This window comes from Podarcis cretensis (assembly GCF_951804945.1).
Source record: "Podarcis cretensis genome assembly, chromosome: 4".
Taxonomy (NCBI): Eukaryota; Metazoa; Chordata; class Lepidosauria; order Squamata; family Lacertidae; genus Podarcis; species Podarcis cretensis.
In genome coordinates this window covers 1220746-1245864 of record NC_137173.1, presented here as the reverse complement: position 1 = coordinate 1245864, position 25119 = coordinate 1220746, and the positions used below count along the sequence as shown (strand labels likewise).

Here is a 25119-nt window from a genome sequence, read left to right as displayed (position 1 = left end):
GTCCCATTGTTCCGCTGTCCAGTTAACATGGGTTTAAGCCCAGTTTAATCTTTTCCACCTTGGCTTGAGAGATAATGGCTTTTCCCTTGGAATTCTAGCATTTAGACCAGTCCTTGCGCTCAACGTCACCTTCCATTGCCCCATGTCATCTTGTAAACACCCAGATGATTTTCTTCTGTCCTGTAGGCACAATCTCTTCATTCCTCGATCGTCACTTGCTGTTGTGCACCTTTTCTTGCCTTTACCAGTCTGATTTTGTAGTGACTGAGTCTCCTTATGTTGTTGTTTAGTCGTGTCCGACTCTTCGTGACCCTTGGACCAGAGCACGCCAGGCACTCCTGTCTTCCACTGCCCCCTGCAGTTTAGTCAAACTTATGCTGGTAGCTTCGAGAACAATGTCCCACCATCTCGTCCTCTGTCGTCCCCTTCTCCTTGTGCCTTCCATCATTCCCAACATCAGGGTCTTCTCCAGGGGGTCTTCTCTTCTCCTGAGGTGGCCAAAGTATTGGATCCTCAGCTTCAGGATCTGTCCTTCCAGTGAGCACTCAGGGCTGATTTCCTTCGGAATGGAGAGGTTGGATCTTCTTGCAGTCCATGGGACTCTCCTTATACCTCTTCACAAATATAGAAAGGCCAGCTTTGGTTAAGTTTTCCTCTATCTTCTTCTTTTTTCTTTTTTTTAAATGAATATTTATTGAATTTTATAACAAATAAAAATATATCAATCAACATGTTATATACAAATGTTCTCCCTCCCGTCCTCTGGACTTCCCTCAACTTCCCCTCTACTGTGTTATTTAGTTTTATTTATTGTGTCCTGCTTTATATAAAAGTAAATTCCCTTACCATTTCTCTAATTTTTCTGTTACTATAATAAAGTTGTGAACGTTTATTCAGACCCTGCCAGTTGTTATTTCTGTAAATAACCTGTAAATGTTTCCCAAATTTTAAAATCCTTCTTGTCCTTCTCTCGTAGTTTATCTGTTAGCTTAGCCAATTCTGCATAATTCATCAGTTTTTTTAACATTGTTCTTTTGATGGTATTTCTTCCATCTTCCAGTTTTGCGCTATCAAGATTCTTGCCGCTGTTGTAGCATATATAAATAATGTCCATTTTTCTTTTGGCAGCTCTTAATTTGAGATACCTAACAGAAAGCCTTCAGGATGTTTACCAAAGTTCATTTTATACATTTCTTTCAGTTCAGTTTATATCATTTCCCAATTTTTTTAATGCATTTGCATTCCCACCACATGATCCTTCCTTTTCTTTACATCTCCAGCATCTCTTATTTTCTTTTTTAAACATCTTTGCCATTTTCCCTGGTGTGATATACCATATATACATCATTTTCATGTAATTCTCTCTTAATAATATACAATCTTTAAATTTTACATCAACTTCCCACAGTATAACATAACACACTGGCAAAAGTCAAGCTAAGCAAGTTGTGCTTCCTTTTTCTGGTTATTCTGCTATGACTTTTGATAGAATACAGATAATTACATTCTTCATTCAATTATCTTTCCATTGATACATAATTTTGTGGTATTACTCTAAACGAAGTCGTGTTACAAGCCATCAAATATCTGAAATATACTTTCCCACCAAAAGGCTTCCACAGTTTTGGCCACTACTGTATATCAAGCAAATCAGCATTCAACAATCCATCAGAATATATTAATAAAAATGTTGGTTAGTGACAACCAACAAGGGCAATGAACAAAGACCCAACTCCCTTCAGTTCTTCTTGATTTGTTCCTGAGGCTCTAATCCCTTTTTTGTCTCCATTGCAGATTTTGATGAATTGGAAAACAAGAACAAGGATGAACATGACAAAACCGCCGGAGAGGAGAAGCCATGGAAAAATTTGGAATGTGGAGAGAGCTGCAGTCAGAGCTCCCATTCCACTTCCCAACAAAGAATTCTCATTGGAAAGAAACCCTATCAGTGCATGGAATGTGGAAAGAGCTTCAGTCAGAAGTCCAATCTCACTAAGCATCAGAAAATTCATACAGGGGAGAAACCCTATCAGTGTGTGGAATGTGGAAAGAGCTTTAGTCACAGCTCTGATCTCACTAATCATCACAGAATTCATACAGGGGAGAAACCCTATCAGTGCATGGGATGTGGAAAGAGCTTCAGTCAGAGAGGCCATCTCACTAAGCATCACAAAATTCATACAGGAGATAAACCCTATCAGTGTGTGGAATGTGGAAAGAGCTTCAGTTACAGCCACAGTCTCACTTCCCATCAGAGAATTCATACAGGAGAGAAACCCTATCAGTGTGTGGAATGTGGAAAGAGCTTTAGTATGAGCTACAATCTCACAAAGCACCAGAGAATTCATACAGGAGAGAAACCCTATCAGTGTGTGGAATGTGGAAAGAGCTGCAGTTCGAGTTCCCATCTCACTTCCCATCAGAGAATTCATACAGGGGAGAAACCCTATCAGTGTGTAGAATGTGGAAAGAGCTTCAGGGAGAGTTCCCATCTCACTTCCCATCAAAGAATTCATACGGGAGAGAAACCCTATCAGTGCATGGAATGTGGAAAGTGCTTCAGTCAGAGCTCCTCTCTCACTTCCCATCAACTAATTCATATAGGGGAGAAACCATATCAGTGCTTGGAATGTGGAAAGAGCTTCAGGAAGAGCTCCTCTCTTACTTCCCATCAGAGAATTCATACAGGGGAGAAACCCTATCAGTGCGTGGAATGTGGAAAGAGCTTCAGTACAAGCTCCTATCTCACTTCCCATCAAAGAATTCATACGGGGGAGAAACCCTATCAGTGCATGGAATGTGGAAAGAGCTTCATTCAGAGCGCCAATCTCACTTCCCATCAGAGAATTCATGCAACAGTTGGAAAAACCATTATACAGCTTTAGGAGCCAGGCAAATCCGCACCTTGTTAATCAGGTCTTTGGCTGATTGACATCTAATGCCCTTTTAAAATGTGGTAGTGAGGGGGGTTACAGATGTGCATTTTGTGTTTTTATGTTATGTGGGAACAGGAGTCGACTTTTAGAGGCTGAGGGGTTTTCCCCCCCAATGATATATTTGAGGGGGCCACCCACCAGTTGATAGGCATTGCCATTGCAATGACCTGCATGTGTCATGTGATTGATTGTGCAAGGAGGGCCTTACTTGGCCCCCCACCAATATTTTATTCAAGTTGGCACTACTGGGTTGAGTATTATAGAAATTAAATAAAGACATAAATCACCTTCCTTTGCACATGTTTCAGCTGGTCAATATTTTTATTTATTATCATTTTTAAAATTTATGTGCCCTTCATCTGAAGATTTCACAATATAAACATACAAGATGAAAGGATGGCTTTCTCAAAAACAAGTCAAGCCAGAGAAATCTCTCCTCCCCTTCTTTTGGATGGAGTTACAAACTTTGTTGATCAGGGAACAGCTGTGGAAATAGTGCATCTTGATTTCAGTAAGGCAAATTTTGACAAAGTCTCCCGTGATCTTTCTGTGAGGAAGCTGGTAAAATGTGGGCTGAATGAGGAAACTGTTAGGTGGATTTGACTGACCGAACCCAAAGAGGTCTCCTTCATGGTTCCTCACAATCCTGGGGAAAAATTGACAAGAGGGGTGCTGCAGGGTTCTGTCCTGGGCCCGTTGTTGTTCAACTTCGTTATAAATGACTTGGATGAAGGAACTGAAGGGGATGCTCATCACATTTGCAGACACCAAACGGGGAGGACAGGTCAATGTGGCAGAAGGCAGAATCAGATCAAGGGCAGGAATAGTACCACTTTATTCTGCCTTGGTCAGGCCCCACCTAGAATCCTATGTTCTATTCTGGGCATCACAATTTAAGTATCCAAAATGTGGGGGAACACAGTCCGTATTCCTTTTATAACACGTGGCCAATGTTTACTGAGGGACGCAGGTGGCGCTGTGGGTTAAAGCCTCAGCGCCTAGGGCTTGCTGATCGAAAGGTCGGCGGTTCGAATCCCTGCGGCGGGGTGCACTCCCGCTGCTCGGTCCCAGCGCCTGCCAACCTTGCAGTTCGAAAGCACCTCCGGGTGCAAGTAGATAAATAGGGACCGCTTACCAGCGGGAAGGTAAACGGCGTTTCCGTGTGCGGCTCTGGCTCGCCAGAGCAGCGATGTCACGCTGGCCACGTGACCCGGAAGTGTCTCCGGACAGCGCTGGCCCCTGGCCTCTTAAGTGAGATGGGCGCACAACCCCAGAGTCTGTCAAGACTGGCCCGTATGGGCAGGGGTACCTTTACCTTTTTAATGTTTACTGAATACATAAATTGTGAAGACTGTTGCCGGAATCTAACCGGCACTCTTGGGAAAATGTGGCGTGATCTTTTAGAATAATCAATTGAAACTTTAACACATGGCTGGATGAAAGTCTGCAATTCCATGAGGACAAGCTATTTGTTGTTTACTGTTGTAACCATTGCTTTCTTTAAAATTACCTTTTATAGCATGAAAATAAATAAAAGCACAGGTTTAATTTCATCTGGAGACGGTATCTCCCATTATTTTCACATAATCTAAGAGGCTGAATGAAACACTAGAGAAAAATCCTTCTTGACTGCGTCTGCATTGTTTCAAATATGAGTTCACTTACCCATGTTACGGAAATGACGGGGGGGGCACATCTTTATAGTTATTGCAATGTTACAAATATTAGGCCTGAATGTATGCTTTTGACTTGACAGCACAGGGAAGATACCTAGCTCTATAAATTCGTAGAAAATCCATACTTTAACCGACTCTTCTCATTCAAATGCCATTTTAACCCTGAAAGAAAGGTGAATTTGGGCTCCACCTCCCTCCATGAACCAAGAAGCAGGAAGTCATGTAGGCAGCCGGAAGAGGGCATCTTTCCCCAAGCCTGAGAGCACATACACGGCCCCCCACCCAGGGAGTGACGGGGGGGGGGCAACAATAGACGTCCCCAGAGGCAATTTAGCAAGTCAGGGGTTCTGAAAGCCCATCTCTGGACAAGTCCTGAGGGCAAGGAGATGCCAAGGGTTTCATTGTTCTTTGGGTGATGGGCACTTAAGAGGTGTTGGGAGCGGTGTCCGGCCCCTGCTGAACTTGTGTATGTCTTATATCCCCTCCTCCTTTGTGATGTAGTATGGGCCTATTCATGATGCCCTGTGAAATGTATTCTGGGTAAAAGTCAAGGTAACCCTTGGTTCTGGCTTCTTGCTCCTGTGGGGACCTGTTGGGCAACAAGAAAGATCAAGGACTACTGACCGCTGTTTTGCTCCAAATTACTTGGCCGGAACTTCTTTCTTTTACCGACCGCATGGATCCATGAGGGACTTGCACCCCGACTGGCTGGGCTGATGAGTCATCTCTCCACCTGGAATCTTCCGTAACACCCATAAAGCTGAGAAATCGTACCATACTCAGCTTACGGATCTCAACCCCAAGAAACCCCAAGACACAGAGTAGCTGCCTTTCCCCCAATTTCTTAGCTAGCAATAACGGATATTGAGAAGGAAGAAGAGAGAGAGAGGTAGGCATCCTTTGGGCGATGCTGCCCCACTCCAGTTTGCCTCTGTCGGCCCCTGATCCCCCTTTCCTGTGGCCCCTGAATGGCTCTCTCCTCATCCGTCTGTCTCGGGAGACAATGGAGGACGGCTCAAGCGGTGGGGAGATGGCAAGGCCTGCTGGGGCAGCTGGCTGCTGTGACGGACAGCAGAGCCAGAGCAGAGTCTGGGGTGCAGTGCCTCACCATTCCACCAGGGGGCCAGAGCCGCTTTCTGATTGGCTACCCAGAGGGGGGTGGCGCCAGCACTTTTGGAGGGAAAATAAAGAGCGCCGTTTCTGAGGGGATTTGAGATGGGAGAGAGGGAAGGTTGGGAGAAGATGGGGATGAGGAGAGGGTGGAGGGAGGGAGGGAGAAGTGGCTCTGATCTGAGTGGATCCTCCGCTCTGAGGAGAATATCTATGGAGCCAGAGGAAGGAGCCTCACAGCTGAGATGGGGAGACCATGTTGAGGGTCTGGAGGGAGTGAAGCTGGAGGGAGAAGCTGTGGGAAGACTCTCTTCTTCTTCTTCTGGGGTCTCCTTCCAGTCAGGAGGAGAGAGATCTTCTAGGAAAAGGAGATTCCCAAGTCCGTGGCAAGGGCTGAGAGGATCCCCTGGGTCTGGCATACGAAGGAAAATACCTGAGGGGAACCGAGGAAAAGTGGCCCCTGGCTGTGAAGGAAGCTGGGCTGTGTCAAAAGTACCTCACGGAAAGACCCCTCATAACTAAGTTCGGGGGTGAGAGAGAAGCAGCAGAAAGAGACTTAAACATTATACTGTAGTATTCACAGTGTACCTCGGGTTAAGTACTTAATTCGTTCCGGAGGTCTGTTCTTAACCTGAAACTGTTCTTAACCTGAAGCACCACTTTAGCTAATGGGGCCTCCCGCTGCTGCCGCACAATTTCTGTTCTCATCCGGTAGCAAAGTTCTTAACCTGAGGTACTATTTCTGGGTCAGCGGAGTCTGTAACCTGAAGCGTCTGTAACCTGAGGTACCACTGTATTCTGGATACCTAAAGTGTAACAACTGATTTTGAGAAGAAGGGGTTCGAGAAGGGAAGCAGCAGTTTAGCGTCAGAGCTCATTATTTTGAGTTATTTCCGTCCAAAAAGCTCGACAACTCCTGGCCATCCCCCCCTCTCAAAAGGGAGGTGTCCCCCAGCCCTGGACTCCCCCAGAACAGCTCTCCCAGGCCGGCTTCTTCCTCCAGCTGCACCAGGGCTCTCTCTCCCCAGCCAGAGCGGCGACAACGTCTCGCCCGCTGAGCTCCAGCCTGGACTGCACTGCTCCTCCGCTTCCTGGCCGAGGGACCGAGGGAGATGCTGAGAGCCCAGCCAAGAGCCAAAGGCCCCCCCAAAAGGGACGGAGGGAGATGCTCAGAGCCCAGCCAAGAGCCAAAGGACCCCTCAAAAAAGGGAACGAGGGAGATGCTCAGAGCCCAGCCAAGAGCCAAAGGACCCCTCAAAAAAGGGACTGAGGGAGGTGCTCAGAGCCCAGCCAAGAGCCAAAGCCCCCCCAAAAGGGACCGAGGGAGATGCTCAGAGCCCAGCCAAGAGCCAAAGGACCCCCCCAAAGGGACCGAGGGAGATGCTGAGAGCCCAGCCAAGAGCCAAAGGCCCCCCCCCCCAAAGGGACCGAGGGAGATGCTCAGAGCCCAGCCAAGAGCCAAAGGCCCCCCCCAAAGGGACCGAGGGAGATGCTCAGAGCCCAGCCAAGAGCCAAAGGCCCCCCCCAAGGGAACGAGGGAGATGCTCAGAGCCCAGCCAAGAGCCAAAGGCCCCCCCCCCAAGGGAACGAGGGAGATGCTCAGAGCCCAGCCAAGAGCCAAAGGACCCCCCAAAAGGGACCAAGGGAGATGCTCAGAGCCCAGCCAAGAGCCAAAGGCCCCCCCAAAGGGACCGAGGGAGATGCTCAGAGCCCAGCCAAGAGCCAAAGGCCCCCCCCAAAGGGACCGAGGGAGATGCTCAGAGCCCAGCCAAGAGCCAAAGGCCCCCCCAAAAGGGACCGAGGGAGATGCTCAGAGCCCAGCCAAGAGCCAAAGGCCCCCCCAAAGGGAACGAGGGAGATGCTCAGAGCCCAGCCAAGAGCCAAAGGCCCCCCCCCAAAGGGACCGAGGGAGATGCTCAGAGCCCAGCCAAGAGCCAAAGGCCCCCCCAAAAGGGACTGAGGGAGATGCTCAGAGCCCAGCCAAGAGCCAAAGGCCCCCCCCAAAGGGAACGAGGGAGATGCTCAGAGCCCAGCCAAGAGCCAAAGGCCCCCCCCAAAGGGACCGAGGGAGATGCTGAGAGCCCAGCCAAGAGCCAAAGGCCCCCCCCAAAAGGGACCGAGGGAGATGCTGAGAGCCCAGCCAAGAGCCAAAGGCCCCCCCCAAAGGGACGGAGGGAGATGCTCAGAGCCCAACCAAGAGCCAAAGGCCCCCCCAAAGGGAACGAGGGAGATGCTCAGAGCCCAGCCAAGAGCCAAAGGCCCCCCCCCAAAAAAGATCCCTTGCCATAGGCGGAGCCAGGGGGGGCAGCTGCCCCCTTAGAGCGTTTCAAAATAATAAAGAGCTGAGGTTCAGAAAGGCGAGAGAGGGCTGAGCTGGGGGGGACTCGGCTTGGCAAGGGTTAAAGGGAACTGAGCTGCCTTCCTAGAGAGGACAGGAAGCAAGGGGGGCCAGGTCCTCCAGAGCCAAGCCCCCCCTCCCCAGTCCTTCCCTGCTTGGGTGTCTCTCCTGCAAGGGCTGCCTCGCTCCCCCCCCCTGGGATCTAGTGAGTCTCCCCTCTCTCTCTCTGGGATCTGGTGGGGGTCCCAGGGCTGCAGCAGGGGAGGGGGCCTGGGGGGGCCCTGATCTGCTCCTGCAGGGGGGGGACCCCAAGTCAGGGGGGAGGGGAGGGTCCTGCCAGGGAGGGGCCAGGGCTGCCACGCTCTCCTTCCTGCAGAGCAGAGGATCCCAAACTCAGTTGGCCTTCCGCCCCCCCTTCAGAAAAAATCTCCTTTCTTTAAACAAAGGGGTCCTTAGGACTTTAACTCTGTGTGACGTCGCTCAACGGCATTGCACAACAGAGGAAACATCTGCAAATGGTTTTCCAAAGCTGGACGAGGAGGTGGACTAGACACCCCCCCCCACTCAAAAAAAAGGTGGGAAAGGGAGGCCAGGAATAAAGAGAGGGATCCCAGCCCAGAGTCTGGCTGCTGCATTGGGGACCAGTTTCCCAGTGTCTCCTAGGGCAGCTCCCCACGGAGGCCACTGCAGCAATCCCCTCGCACCCAGAGCAGGGCATCCCAGGACCACATCCTCTCTCTCCCAAAGGGATTGTTGCTGGAAAACCAGCCAGAAATGGGCGCTGCTACTCACTGAGCCTCCGGGGACCTTGGCATCAGTGGCTGTGTGTGTGTTCAGCCATCTAAGAGAAAAGTAAATTTCCTGTCTTTCACCCTAAGCTTCAAGGGAGATGTCTTTGGCTCCACCCACTTGGCCCTTGTTCAGATACATTCCTGGCCCTCAGAGCAAAGAAAAAGGGACCCCACCCCATGAATCTGTCATGAGAGCGGCAGAGAGACCAAGTGCAAGAAAAGGAGACAGAAGCAGGGGAGTGAGGGTGGGGGGAGCAACTCCTGAGGACCCCCAGGTGAGGACCTCCACTAGAGCCAGGCATCCATTTTTCATAAGATACAAATTATTCCCTTGTCAGTCAGTTCTGACTTCTTGCATTTACTCAAAGGCAGGAGCAACTAGACTGATTCACCTCAGAGAAATCCCTTCAGTTGCCTCCACATTTTGCAGTGCAATCTTTCTTCTAGGAGAGCTAGAGTCTGCTTCCTCCTCCTCCTCCTCCTCCGTCTTCTTCTTCAGAAGATATCTCATGGTTTGGTAGAGTCCCACCCTGGTTCCTAGGAAGACTCATCCATGCTTGCTCAAGGAACATTTCTCTTCTTCGGACCTAAAAATTCTGTAACTAAACAATGTATTTGCTTTGTAGGATTTGCTAGCACCTCATTAGCACAGGCAGAACTTGGCAGAAGACCAAAGGGTTCCTTCCGATCTCTCAGAGGCTTCCTGAGAGCACCGATGGATGAGCAAGACTCAGCTGGCCCTGGAGCAGGAAGAGGCCATGCCATCCAAACTGGAAGCAGTGGGGGATTTTGGGAAAACTCTGGGCAGAAGATCCTGGACACCCTCCGCTCAGAGGTGCAGATCCAGCAGGTGAGGCAGTTCTGCTGCCAGGAGGCTAAAGGACCCCGAGAGGTTTGCAGCCGACTCTACCACCTTTGCCATCAGTGGCTGAAGCCGGAAAGGCACACGAAAGCTGAGATGCTGGACCTGGTGATCTTGGAGCAGTTTCTGGCTGTCCTTCCCCCGGAGATGGAGAGCTGGGTGAGGGAATGCGGAGCGGAGACCAGTTCCCAGGCGGTGGCCCTGGCCGAAGGTTTCCTCCTGAGTCAGGCAGAGGAGAGAAAGCAGGTGAGAGAGACTTTCCTCTGGATACTCCCAAGGGGATCCAAACAGGACAGAGAACATCCCATAATGCTCTACTGTTGGCCCATTCTTTTCCTGGGAAGGCATCCATGGGATGAGATTTCACACCCTTAAACTTCTGTCCTTGTCATTCTCTTTCTAACATTTCTTGCCATTCATTCTCTGTTTGGAATCCTTGTTGCTCTTTCAGAAAAGGGATCGTTTTGCAGAAATGGACCTGGATTCCTGTGAGGCAGAGAGGCCTCCGTTGGACACCAGAGAGAGGCCACTGGGTAAGGAGGAAGGTGGCTTTTCTCCGTTTGGTCTCGTTCTGTCGGTTTTCCAACTAATCTCTGGGTTCTTTTCATCAAGTTTTTTTTTGGGGGGGGGGAGTTGGGAGGAAGGGTCCAGAGGAGGAGAGATGTATGTCTGCACGACAAACATATGAAATGGGCACAAATGTCCAAATTCTCTCAGCAGGAAAGGCTTTCTGAAAGGCCCATCTGTAGATAGAGATGCCCTGTTTCCTCTGTGAGAGAAGCAGGCACTCCTAGCATCCTGCTTACCTTTTTTCCTTTTGCAGATGACAGAATGATGTTGGCAAGACCTCCTGATCCGGCTTTTCATGGGGGCAGAAGGGAAGGAGTGGCTGTGGAACCAGATCAGGTCAGGGGAAGCTGCCTTGTGGGGTCAGAGGCCGAGGGATGGAGCAATGTCATGGACTGGTTGGGCACAGAGGAATGGTGGGAGGAAGCAGCCGGGGAACCAGGAAGGGAAGACGGGTCAGAACCCAAGGAGTGGAGGTGGAGGAAGGATGAGCAGTGAAAGGGAGAAGAGGGAGAAGCCTGGGAAGAGGAGGTGTCAGAAGCTGAAGGGGCAACAGGGCTTAGTGAGCTGGGAGACTCTGTGGCAGAATGCAGTGCAGAATCAGAGGCAGAAGAGGAAGGAGGCAAGTGGGAGGAGGGAGGTTGAGAGGCAGAGGTGAGTCAGGGCTGAATACAGTGCAGAATCAGAGGCAGAAGAGGAAGGAGGCAAGTGGGCAGAGGGAGGTCGAGAGGAAGAGGTGAGTCAGGACAAGGAGGAGCCACCGGGGGCTCCCTCTCCTTCTGCCAGAAGCCACCCTCCCTGCTCGTCTCTCAGAGCCAGGAAATGTCTGACATTGGAGGAGCAAAGGCAGGCTGCACACTGGCGCACTGTTCAATTGTATGATAGAAACCCGGGGGGGGGGGACTTAGAAAGTTGTGGGGAGCCGGGGTCTTCACTCTTTTCAAACTTTGCACTATATAATCTCACTTTTCATATATCTCCACACTAAAGAAACTTCTACCTAGGCAACTAGTCCATTAATTGATTGACAGTGCAAACTGACAGATCCTCAGGGAATCAGGTGCTCTTTTCATGAGGCCCGAAACTCAGCCAAGTCTGTGAACATCGTGTTCTTGCTGATACAGAGTTAACTCTAGCTGTGAACTATGGGATTTCCTGCCCAGATAACTCTGTGACACCAGCTTCTGAATGTCGCAGGTAGGATTCATCTGTAGTTGCAGTTTTCATGGAATCCTAGAGTTGAAAGGGACCCCAAGGGTCATCAAGTCCCACCCCCTGCATTGCAGGAGTCTCAGCTAGATCACCCAAGACAGATGGCCATCCAAACTAGGCTTCTTGTATTTCATAGAATCATAGAATAGAATCATAGAATCATAGAGTTGGAATAGACCACAAGGGCCATCGAGTCCAACCCCCTGCCAAGCAGGAAACACCATCAGAGCACTCCTGACATATGGTTGTCAAGCCTCTGCTTAAAGACCTCCAAAGAAGGAGACTCCTTCCACATTTCTATATTCATCACTGAGTGCTAAAATAGGCTTCTAAGCAGTGGACAGACGAGAACAAATAGAGGCCAGGATTCTCCTGGCCAGCCCCATCTGCTGCAAAATGGGGCCTGCCCCCCCACTCCTCCCCCTCTCCATGCCCCCATGAACCCCTTGAATTTGGCTCTAGGGCATTGGGAGGGAACCTCCTCAGAACAACTCAGGAGGAGAGGAGAAAGTGGATCCTTCCATCGGGGAAACTGGGATGCTTGCGTAGGCAGAATAACGTGGAAAACATAAGTTGGAGTACCACCTATTTGCACAAAGACAAATACCCGTAATTAAAAGCAGAATAAAATAATTGAATTAAAGCATTAAAATAGCTACCCATAATTAAAATGTGCAGCAAAGCAATCCTACTGAAATAACGCAGCAGAATTAGATAAACTAACAGGAAGGATTCAAAACCGGCGAGACCAGAAATTCACGGAAGACTGGTGAAAATTGAACAGTAATTGTGAAGAACAGACGACGTTTGTAGGGTTGCAAGAAGTTTTGTGAGGAGTATTATTAGAAGTATGGAAAAAAATGGACAAGGGGGAGGATGATTTGTTAAGAGATGTAAAGGCAATATAAAGTTAAGAAATGTATAAGAAGTGGTGAAAATGGTGGATCATCAGAGGTGCTGATGGAAGTCTAAAAAGATTGTATAAGGGATAGGTTTTGTGGTACATTTTATAATTTATTAGTTAAAATTAAATATATATATATATATATATATATATATATATATATATATATAGAAATAGCGCAGCAATTAAGAGGAAGGAAACCACAGAGCATTGTGTAGCAGGTCATATTTCTGCTGTCTCAGAGGAGGACATTTCCCTTTTTCTTTTAGGGTCCAGTGTGCTTCGAAGATGTCACTGTTCATTTCACGGACGAGGAGTGGGCGTTGCTGGATCCTGACCAGAGAGCTCTGCATAAGGACGTCATGGAGGAGAATCGTGGGATCGTGGCCTCTCTTGGTAAGGCTCCCTGTGGGATCATCCCATCTGCCTGGAATATCAAAAAATACCTCTATGTGACAAACCTCATACATTTCCACAGAGCTCAACAGCGCCCAATACAACACCTGGGAACCTAACACCCCCACAATAAACCTTGAACAGCAAATTGCAGTTTTTTCTGTGAACCATCTTCCTCCAGTTCTGCCTTTTTATACCACAATTTGGCTGATCTGAACTGCCCAGGCATCTTAAATGTCAGCTTCAGAGTTGTTAGGAAAGATAAGTAGCTTCTGTCAGGTTTTCTGTTTTTGTTTTTGCTGCTGTCAGTCTTGGATTGATGGACGGGATGCCATGACTGAGCCAAACAAAATCCGTCCCAGAGAAGAGCCAGGCTTATTGAATCTCAGGTAGTAGTTGCAGTGATAATAATAGTAGTAATTTTTATTTATCCCCTTCCCATCTGACTGGGTTGCCCCAGCCACTCTGGGTGGCTTCCAACACATACATACACATGAAACATTAATAATAACCATCTGATCCCATATAAAAAATACATTAACTTTAAATGAACAACTTATACTAGTGGCTAAAATCGTGGAAACTTTTTAAAAAGTGTGTTTCCGAGGTTTGATGGCTCATAACACCACTTTTTTCGGAGTGATACCATAGGAAAGATAATTTGATGAAGAATGCAATGCAATAACTTTTATGAAGGAGTATTTATTAGAACAGCAGTCATAAAAAAGAAATGTGAAACACATAGAAAAAGGGAGATATACATAAATTCTCTCCATGTCAATTAATACTAACTTTGGTAACCTTTAGCTTTAATTCCGGCCTTACAACACCTTCCCATGGAGTGAAGCAAGTTTTTTAGTTCTGCAGCTGTGATAATGTGAAACCAAGATGGAATTATTATTAATAATAATAATAATAATAATTTATTTGTACCCTGGCCTCTGCAACCAAGACTGGGCTCAAGGTGGCTAACAACCAGTAATAAAAACAAGTTGATTAAAATACAATTTAAAAGATTAAGATACAACATTAAAACATTCGGATGCAGCCTCTTCACGGGAGGAGAAAGGAAAAAGAAAGAGGGGGAGGGAATCAAACTGATTCTAAGCCAAAGGCCAGATGGAACAACTCTGTCTTACAGGCCCTGCGGAAAGAAATCAGATCCTGCAGGGCCCTGGTCTCATGAGACAGAGCGTTCCACCAGGCCGGAGCCAGTGTTGAGAGGGTCCTAGGCCGTGAAGGGCTTGAAAGGTCAAAAGCAGCACCTTAAGTCTGACCCAGTACTCCACCGGGAGCCAGTGCAGCTGGAAAAGCACTGGGTGAATATGCTCCCACGGCAGAGACCCCGTGAGGAGCCTCGCTGCAGCATTCTGCACCCACTGGAGTTTCTGGGACATCTTCAAGGGCAGCCCCGCATAGAGCGAATTACAGTAGTCAAGCCTGGAGGTGACCATCGCATGGATCACTGTGGCCAGGTCAGGGCGGGAAAGGTAAGGGACCAACTGCTTGATGCAGCGAAGGTGGGAAAATGTCGCCTTGGTTGTTGTTGTAACCTGCGCCTCCATGGAAAGGGAGGCATCAAGGATTACACCCAAACTCTTAACGGAAGGCAATGGCAAGAGAAGGGAGTTGGTCCCTCATCCCCTCATTTCGCTTGGACTATTCCCAGGCCATTCCAGCAGTGGAATAGGATTTCACATTCAGGCTCAAGTATTTGATTTATGTATTTGGGGGCATTGGTGTTCCCATTAATGACACAAATTCTGCCCACACCTTTTGCTGTCCTACAACCCCAGATCATCACACTGTCTGGGTGTTTCATGGTCGGTGTAATGCAAGTAGGATGTAAATCTCCGATTCTCCTCCTCGCGTATTTCATGCTATCACTACCAAGCAAGAAGATTGGGGTCTCATCACTCCAAATAGCACTGTCCCATTATTCCGCTGTCCAGTTAACATGGGTTTAAGCCCAGTTTAATCTTTTCCACCTTGGCTTGAGAGATAATGGCTTTTCCCTTGGAATTCTAGCATTTTGACCAGTCCTTGCACTCAGCTTCACCTTCCATTGCCCCATGTCATCTTGTAAACACCCAGATGATTTTCTTCTGTCCTGTAGGCACAGTCTCTTCATTCTTCGATTGTCACTTGCTGTTGTGCACCTTTTCCTGCCTTTACCAGTCTGATTTTGTAGTGACTGAGTCTCCATATGTTGTTGTTTAGTCGTTTAGTCGTGTCCGACTCTTCGTGACCCCATTGACCAGAGCACGACAGGCACTCCTGTCTTCCACTGCCTCCTGCAGTTTGGTCAAACTCATGCTGGTCCCTTCGAGAACACTGTCCCCTTCTCCTTGTGCCCTCCATCTTTCCCAACATCAGGGTCTTTTCCAGGAAGTCTTATCTTCTCATGAGGTGGCCAAAGTCTTGGAGCCTCAGCTTCACGATCTTTCCTTCCAGTGAGCACTCAGGGCTGATTTCCTTCGGAATGGATAGGTTTGATCTTCTTGCAGTGTATGAGAGTCTCCTTATACCTCTTCACAAGTATAGAAAGGCCAGCTTTGGTTAAGTTTTCCTCAATCTTCTTCTTTTTTCTTTTTTTAAAATGAATATTTATTGAATTTTATAACAAAAATATATCAATCAACATGTTATATACAAATGTTCTCCCTCCCGTCCTCTGGACTTCCCTCAACTCCCCCTCTACTGAGTTATTTAGTTTTATTTATTGTGTCCTGCTTTATAAAAAACTAAATTCCCTTACCATTTTTCTAATTTTTCTGTTACTATATGTCAGAGCTGCCCAAGGTCCCAGCTCACAAAGGACCAACGCTAGTTCTTGCTATATACAAAAGTCTTTATTAAGGTTCAGTTTCCATTTCAAAGCCGCGGCGCGCAGCTCTACGTCTCAACCCTAGACCGCTGAAGCTCCATCTGAATCTCCTCCTCCTCGACACCAGTTCAAGACCCTAGCCTTGCTCCACCTCCTCCTTTGCTCCTTTCTCCTCTGGGTCCTTCTGCCCGCTGGGGTGTCGCCCTTTCTGGACTCTTCTGATGCTGATTCCCCGGATACTTCCCCCTGCTTCCGGCGTGCTTTAGGACCTGGCTCCCAATCCAACCTCCCTGCTGTCCCGCGCTCCTGTACATTTGAACTTGGCGCGTGCGCCCAGCCGGCAACCTTCCTCCTGACCGTTACACTGCTCCTGTCACTGCTTCCCCCTTCGGGGGGGGTTAGCTGGGTCTGACTTCCCCTCCGTTCCCTCACTCAGTGATAGAGGCGTGGTCAGCCCTGCCTCATCTTCTCTCCCCACTGGAGTGGAAGCCGGCCCTGACACATGGGACTCTTCCCCCCCCGCTACGCCCTGGTGGGGAAGCTGGTCCCGATCTCCAGCTGCTGCTTTGGGAGTCGCCGCTGGCCCCTTGCTTCTGGTGCGTCCTTCCCGGGACCCCCCTTGCCCTGGCCATCGGTGCCCCCTTCTGGGAATCTTCCGAATCGCTGGAGAAGCTCATGGAATCTCTCGGCCCACTGTCATACTCCCCTACGCTGCCCTCGGATTGTTCCCCTTCGCTCTCCGCTTCCTCTCTCCCCTGTGCCTCTGCTCCTGAACCCCTGACACTATAATAAAGTTGTGAACGTTTATTCAGACCCTGCCAGTTGTTGTTTCTGCAAATAACCTGTAAATGGTTCCCAAACTTTTAAAATCCTTTTTGTCCTTCTCTTGTAGTTTATCTGTTAGCTTAGCCAATTCTGCATAATTCATCAGTTTTTCTTACCATTGTTCTTTTGATGGTATTTCTTCCATCTTCCAATTTTGTGCAGTCAAGATATTTGCCACTGTTGTAGCATACATAAATAATGTCCATTTTTCTTTTGGCAGCTCTTGATTTGAGATACCTAATAGAAAGGCTTCAGGATGTTTACCAAAGCTCATTTTAAACATTTCTTTCAGTTCATTTTATATCATTTCCCAATATTTTTTAATGCATTTGCATTCCCGCCACATGTTCCTTCCTTTTCTTTACATCTCCAGCATCTCTTATTTTCTTTTTTAAACATCTTTGCCATTTTCACTGGTGTGATATACCATCGATACATCATTTCCATGTGATTCTCTCTTAATAATATACAATCTGTAAATTTTATATCAACTTTCCACAGTATAACATAACACACTGACAGAAGTCAAGCTAAGCAAGTTGTGCTTCCTTTTTCTGGTTATTCCGCTATGACTTTTGATAGAATACAGATAATTACATTCTTCATTAAATTATCTTTCCATTGATACATAATTTTGTGGTATTACTCTAAACAAAGTCGTGTTACGAGCCATCAAATATCTGAAATACAGCGGTTCCCCGCAAGACGAATGCCTCGCAAGACGGAAAACCCGCTAGACGAAACGGTTTTCCGTTTTGGAGGTGCTTCGCAAAACGAATTTCCTATGGGCTTGCTTCGCAAGACGAAAATGTCTTGTGAGTTCCTGCGGGTTTTTTTCCTTCCCCCCTTTTTCTAAGCCGCTAAGCCGCTTATCAGCTGATCTGCTAAGCCGCTTATCAGCTGATCTGCTAAGCCGCTTATCAGCTGATCCGCTAAGCCGCTTATCAGCTGATCCGCTAAGCCGCTTATCAGCTGATCCGCTAAGCCGCTTATCAGCTGATCCGCTAAGCCGCTTATCAGCTGATCCGCTAAGCCGCTTATCAGCTGATCCGCTAAGCCGCTTATCAGCTGATCCGCTAAGCCGCTTATCAGCTGATCCGCTAAGCCGCTTATCAGCTGATCCGCTAAGCCGCTTATCAGCTGATCCGCTAAGCCCCTAATGGGCTTGCTTCGCAAGATGAAAAAAACCGCAAGACGAAGAGAATCACGGAATGGATTCTTTTCGTCTTGCGAGGCACCACTGTATACTTTCCCCCCAAAAGGCTTCCACAGTTTTGGCCACTACTGTATATCAAACAAATCAACATTCAACAATCCATCAGAATATATTAATAAAAATGTTGGTTAATGACAACCAACAAAGGCAATGAACAAAGACCCAACTCCCTTCAATTCTTTTTGATTTGTTCCTGAGGCTCTAATCCCTTTTCTCTCTCCATTGCAGATTTTGATGAATTGGAAAACCAGAACAAGGATGAACATGACAAAACCCCCCGAGAGGAGAAGCCATGCAAAAATTTGGAATGTGGAGAGAGCTGCAGTCAGAGCTCTCATTCCACTTCCCAACAAAGAATTCTCATTGGAAAGAAACCCTATCAGTGCATGGAATGTGGAAAGAGCTTCAGTCAGAAGTCCAATCTCACTAAGCATCAGAAAATTCATACAGGGGAGAAACCCTATCAGTGCGTGGAATGTGGAAAGAGCTTTAGTCACAGCTCTGATCTCACTAATCATCACAGAATTCATACAGGGGAGAAACCCTATCAGTGCGTGGAATGTGGAAAGAGCTTCAGTCAGAGAGGCCATCTCACTAAGCATTACAGAATTCATACAGGAGAGAAACCCTATCAGTGTGTGGAATGTGGAAAGAGCTTCAGTCAGAGCTCCTCTCTCACTTCCCATCAACTAATTCATATAGGGGAGAAACCATATCAGTGCTTGGAATGTGGAAAGAGCTTCAGGAAGAGCTCCTCTCTTACTTCCCATCAGAGAATTCATACAGGAGAGACACCCTATCAGTGCATGAAATGTGGAAAGAGCTTCAGTACGAGCTCCTATCTCACTTCCCATCAAAGGATTCATACAGGGGAGAAACCCTATCAGTGTGTGGAATGTGGAACGAGCTTCAGGGAGAGCTCCCATCTCACTTCCCATCAGAGAATTCATACGGGAGAGAAACCCTATCAGTGCATGGAATGTGGAAAGCGCTTCAGTCAGAGCTCCTCTCTCACTTCCCATCAACTAATTCATATAGGGGAGAAACCATATCAGTGCTTGGAATGTGGAAAGAGCTTCAGGAAGAGCTCCTCTCTTACTTCCCATCAGAGAATTCATACAGGGGAGAAACCCTATCAGTGCATGAAATGTGGAAAGAGCTTCAGTACAAGCTCCTATCTCACTTCCCATCAAAGGATTCATACAGGGGAGAAACCCTATCAGTGTGTGGAATGTGGAAAGAGCTTCATTCAGAGTGCCAATCTCACTTCCCATCAGAGAATTCATGCAACAGTTGGAAAAACCATTATACAGCTTTAGGAGCTAGGCAAATCCGCACCTTGTTAACCAGGCGTTTGCCTGATTGACATCTGATGCCCTTTTAAAATGTGGTAGTGAGGGGGGTTACAGATGTATATTTTGTGTTTTTATGTTGTGTTTTTATGTTGTAACCGTCCTGAGAACAGGAGTCGACTTTTAGAGGCTGAGAGGTTTTTGCCCCCCAATGATATATTTGAGGGGGCCACCCCCCAGTTGATAGGCATTGCCATTCCAATGGCCTGCATGCGTCATGTGATTGATTGTGCAAGGAGGGCCTTACCTGGCCCCCCACCAATATTTTATTCAAGTTGGCACCATATTTTATTCAAGTTGGATGGAGTTACAAACTTTGTTGATCAGGGGAGAGATGTGGAAATAGTGCATCTTGATTTCAGTAAGGCAAATTTTGAAAAGTCTCCCGTGATCTTTCTGTGAGGAAGCTGGTAAAATGTGGGCTGAATGAGGAAACTGTTAGTGGGATTTGACTGACTGAACCCAAAGAGGACTCCTTCATGGTTCCTCATCATCCTGGGGGAAAGTGACAAGAGGGGTGCTGCAGGGTTCTGTCCTGGGCCCGTTGTTGTTCAACTTCGTTATAAATGACTTGGATGAAGGAATTGAAGGGGATGCTCATCACATTTGCAGACGACATCAAACGGGGAGCGGAGGCCAATGTCACAGAAGGCAGAATCAGATCAAGGGCAGGAATAGTACCACTTTATTCTGCCTTGGTCAGGCCCCACCTAAAATCCTGTGTTCTATTCTGGGCATCACAATTTAAGTATCCAAAAGGTGGGGGAACACAGTCCGTATTCCTTTTATAACACGTGGCCAATGTTTACTGAATACAAAAATTGTGAAGACTGTTGCCGGAATCTAACCAGCACTCTTGGGAAAATGTGGCGTGATCTTTTAGAATAATCAATTGAAACTTTAACACATGGCTGGATGAAAGTCTGCAATTCCATGAGGACAAGCTATTTGTTGTTTACTGTTGTAACCATTGCTTTCTTTAAAATTACCTTTTATAGCATGAAAATAAATAAAAGCACAGGTTTAATTTCATCTGGAGACGGTATCTCCCATTATTTTCACATAATTTAAGAGGCTGAATGAAACACTAGAGAAAAATCCTTCTTGACTGCGTCTGCATTGTTTCAAATATGAGTTCACTTACCCATGTTACGGAAATGACGGGGGGGGGGGCACATCTTTATAGTTATTGCAATGTTACAAATATTAGGCCTGAATGTATGCTTTTGACTTGACAGCACAGGGAAGATACCTAGCTCTATAAATTCGTAGAAAATCCATACTTTAACCGACTCTTCTCATTCAAATGCCATTTTAACCCTGAAAGAAAGGTGAATTTGGGCTCCACCTCCCTCCATGAACCAAGAAGCAGGAAGTCATGTAGGCAGCCGGAAGAGGGCATCTTTCCCCAAGCCTGAGAGCACATACACGGCCCCCCACCCAGGGAGTGACGGGGGGGGGGCAACAATAGACATCCACAGAGGCAATTTAGCAAGTCAGGGGTTCTGAAAGCCCATCTCCAGACAAGTCCTGAGGGCAAGGAGATGCCAAGGGTTTCATTGTTCTTTTGGTGATGGGCACTTAAGAGGTGTTGGGAGCGGTGTCCGGCCCCTGCTGAACTTGTGTATATCTTGCGTGGCGAGTTCCCGCCCCCCACCAGGATAAATAAAGACACGAGACACCATAATTAAGGTTAATTGGGCGAATTAGGCCACAACTTTATTGAATTCAGGAATGAGAGGCATTGGCATTGGCATTGGTCCTAACGACTATCCGGCTCCAGCCCGTTTGCTGGAGACACGGGGAAGGGATAACCTTATATCGGGGGAGTCTCCTGCCGAGGCACGTCGACTAGGAGCTCCCCCGGGTCACCGCTCTGGGTTGTGCCTTTGGTTCACACCTCCATAGGCTTCGGACAGAGCCACGCCCCCCGGAGTCCTTTAACGGACCACCCTTCGCTCACTGGGGGGAGGTGATGGCGTTCCTCCCCCCCCCCACACACATCCTCTTAACCCCTTCTTACCAATGCCTACCGCCACACGAGCAATCGCTCGCCGCCAATACTCTCATGCCTGAAACCAATCCCTTATCCCCTTTGCCAAATATCATTTCTCGCATCCGAAAGATGCACGCCATCAAACCAGTAGAGGGCCTCACCGTTGAGACATATGCCCGGGTGGTCAATGACACTCCCACCAGGGCTGCCACTCTACGCACCACTGCCCTATTTATGGCTATCGGGCACCTGCAATCTCTCCAAACCCGCCTCTCCATCCACGAGGCCCAAATAAAATAGTAGTGATGTTTGGGTAAGAGGCCTTAAGTTCCTCAAAATCACTAAAGATATGCCACATCAAGTCGACTGCCTTTCTGTAAGCTAACTCTTTTCGCCTAATTGGATAACTAAAGCATCTGGGGGGCCCTCCGCTGCCGCTCTGGCCCTAATAGCGGGCAACATTTCAGCCTAGCGCATTTCCCTTCGAGAGATCCAAGATATATTGATGTAGCTAAGGTGTGGCCCGAGACCGGAATTGATGGCGCGGACCCTGGCCCAATGCACCATGCTGTGCCCGATTATCCAGATGCGCGCCCTCATAGCTCCTGCACCCTAGGTCCCCGTTAACGGCATGGTTTCTATCCCAGTGGACGGTGCAGGGCCTATACTCCAAATATGCATCACAACGTCACCTGAAAGCAAAAGAAGGTAACAAAGCCAGGTCAGGTATACTGTGAACAATCACAAGGTCTTACGAATATATCCTTTATATGCATCAGACTTCCCTTAATGCATCAGACCTCCACTGCCCCAAAGTCCTTCATCCTTTCAGATGAGAGTCCCAAATGCACTGCTGTGGTGGCGGCCCCAATCCTAAAGGAGTTAACCACGAATTCAGCTGAGGGTAAACCGCAGGCAGCAAACGCCCTTCTCATAACACGCATGGACTGATGCCGTGCAAGGCCGGAGCCATCCCAATGTTTGAGGAATGGACCTGAGACGGTTGGTTTCACGTACATGAATTGTTTAGTGTCCTTTACTGCTGATTGGTTCTGGAACATTGGACATGCAGGACTAAACTGGATCTGAACAAGGTCAGGACTCTCAAACTACCTCGGGCAGCGGAATCTGGTTGGCCCTTATAAACCACTTCGCATAGCGCCAAAGGCAATGGAGTATGCAGCTGTAAATAACTGGGCCTTGTCCTCGGACCAATAGATACTTCTTAATTTTTATTTTTATTTCGTTTTCTATATATATATATTATTATTATTTTACTTTTATTTATTTATTTATTTAGGAATTAGCATAGAATGTCATAAGTTAAGGGCCTTCTACCATCACTTTTAGGAGGCTGCGGCCTGCGCCAGCCCCACAGTGTCCTTCACACTAAGTAGGCCACACCAGGGTCTCTGGATTAAACAACCTTACAGAAAAAGGAGATTGCCGCCTACTGGATGTTTAAGAGTCTTTGCTGCACGACCCAGCATCCTCCAATGTACCAAGTATTGCAGAGATTCAGCCTTGGTAGGAGGCGTGTCAAGCTTAGGATTTTTTAATTTGCCTTGAGGTGTGTCAAGCCTAGTTTTTGTTTTTTTGTTTTTTTAATTTGCCTTGAGGTGTGTCAAGCCTAGTTTTTGTTTTTGTTTTTGTTTTTTTACTACTACTACTATAGGGACGCAGGTGGCGCTGTGGGTTAAAGCCTCAGCGCCTAGGACTTGCCGATCGAAAGGTCGGCGGTTCGAATCCCTGCGGCGGGGTGCACTCCCGCTGCTCGGTCCCAGCGCCTGCCAACCTAGCAGTTCGAAAGCACCTCCGGGTGCAAGTAGATAAATAGGGACCGCTTACCAGCGGGAAGGTAAACGGCGTTTCCGTGTGCGGCTCTGGCTCTGGCCAGAGCAGCGATGTCACGCTGGCCACGTGACCCGGAAGTGTCTCCGGACAGCGCTGGCCCCTGGCCTCTTAAGTGAGATGGGCGCACAACCCCAGAGTCTGTCAAGACTGGCCCGTACGGGCAGGGGTACCTTTACCTTTACCTTACTACTACTACTACTATTATTATTATTATTATTATTATTATTATTATTATTATTATTTTATAAATTTGCCTTGAAACTCCATAAAGTCCACCCAAGCCTTTTTATAAGATCTAAGCGTGGGCGGGGCTCCTGAAGCTAATACTCCCTTCAGGACATCACGTTCCCAAGGCTCCAAAGGTGCTCCTGGAATGGCTGTGGCAATTTGCTGCGCCTGTGCATCCGTGATGCCCTTGATAACCCCAGGGTAAATTTGGTAGAAAAATAGATGTTTAATTCTAAGCACTAAAGGACAAAGGTCCGGGACAGATTTGCCACTCTAGGAGAGTGCAATAATTGTTTAGACAGGACACTGCCAACCGTCTGATTTTCGGTCCAGAAGCATACCTGGTGATTCCTGAACTCTTCAGCCCGCAAATACCATTGTACTTTTCCATGAACTAACCTTCAGGTCCGACTTGACCACTTGAGAGAGGCGCACTCAGTGTTGCGGAGCGCGCAGTCCCGCTGACAGCTTAGCCAATCACCCACAAAAGGCAGGGGACACTACCCAGCATGCAACGTTGAGGTGACCAAAGTGTGAATTTACCCTGGCCAAGGGTGACCTTCTTGAGGGGAAAAAGTTGCAGAATTAATTTTTAAGTGCTGCTAGCCACCCCCTTGGTGGGCGGGATGTCTGTGCAATTGTGTCCAATTCAATACCCAAAATAGGTTATGGTCAAAACTGGACCCTCTGTTTTGTCCGCCATCAAAGGTACCCCAAGCTCCTCAGGTGAAAGCCTCTAAAGGAGAAGCGCAATCAGGGCTATTACTAATGATGGGGGGGAAGAGTTATCAAGGTAATGGGTCACTTAGAACCAGTTCTAAAGCGAAGAGCCCAGTCCAGAATTGCACTAAATGACTCAAAGTGCACAAGCCACTGAGTACCCTATCGGCATAGATTTGTCTATGGAATAAGCCCCCTCAAATCTAAAAACCTAGCCATGGAAATTCCTCAGGGTGAATTGGCAGGAGACGGAAAGTCAACTCAATGTCACACATGGCCAAGAGCGCGCCCCTGCTGAACCTGCGCATACACTTTATAGCCTGATCAAAGGAGGCATATTTCCCAGAACAAGGCTTCTGTGGTATTGCATCATTGACTGAGCCACCTCTAGGGTAGGGTAGGTTGTGGATCATAGGATACTCTCCTGGAGTCTATGGGGGGACAATGCCTAAAGGTGAAATGAGTAAACCCACTATAGGTGGCTCCCTGAAGGGGCCGGCCACCCTCCTGGCCAGAAGTTTCTTTAATTTCTCTCTTTTTTTTCTCTCCCCCCCTTTTTTTGCAATAGCTGGCATTTCCCAAACTGATTCTTTGGGGTTTTTTTTGGGGGGGGGGGGTTCCCTGAGTTAGGGGTAATGAAATGAGGATCTTGAAGCCATAAGAGAAACTCTTTCCCGGGATACTTTGCTGCCTCTATTTTAGGGTATCTATCGAGAAGGGTTCTAAGAGGTGAGAGCTTAACAGAAGAGAACATCCCAGTCAAGGGCCAAATTCATACCAGTTTGTGGCTGTTCTTTTTGGCGGGTCTGTGAGCTTTTCAAGACCCCTGGTGGGCTGTTTACCTTTCAAACATGAAGACGCTGGGTGGTTACCTAGGCACTTCTCACATTCATGCGCATACTTACAATTTGGCCCCTGGCACACACCCGTGTTGTACGTGTCCCAGCAAACCTCACGGTGAGGGACTCGCTTAGCTTCAAATTTTCCAACTTCCCTTTTTCCACATAGGGACCCATATGCTCCATCCAGTAATTCTGGTCGCTCGGAACGCAGCAGGTGGTGGGCAGCAGGAAGCTTTTCTGAATTGTCCTCGGCATCAGAAGGCTTACTTCTTTTGCTCTTCTTGGCCGAATGCTTCTTCTTACTTAGACTTCTTTCTCCCTTCCACAGCATTCCCTGTGGAATACTGGGAAAGTCTGGGGTATACTGAGAGGCAAAAAGGTTATAATTGTAAGCATGAGCCCTACCTCCCGAGGATCTGTCATTGGAAACCCAGGGACACGTAGACTGTAATTATGTGTGAGGATGC

General features: G+C 47.8%; 1 protein-coding gene across 1 annotated transcript in view; it reads left to right on the top strand.

Moving 5' to 3' along the window:
• LOC307214677 (uncharacterized protein) overlaps nt 1-25119 on the top strand; it is a 127890-nt gene that overhangs the window by 37059 nt on the left and 65712 nt on the right. The window contains exons 6-9 of the mRNA XM_079973524.1: nt 9478-9959; nt 10165-10246; nt 10537-10619; nt 12666-12792. Coding sequence (XP_079829650.1) covers nt 9478-9959; nt 10165-10246; nt 10537-10619; nt 12666-12792 — 774 coding nt within the window. The remainder of the gene's footprint in view (nt 1-9477; nt 9960-10164; nt 10247-10536; nt 10620-12665; nt 12793-25119) is intronic.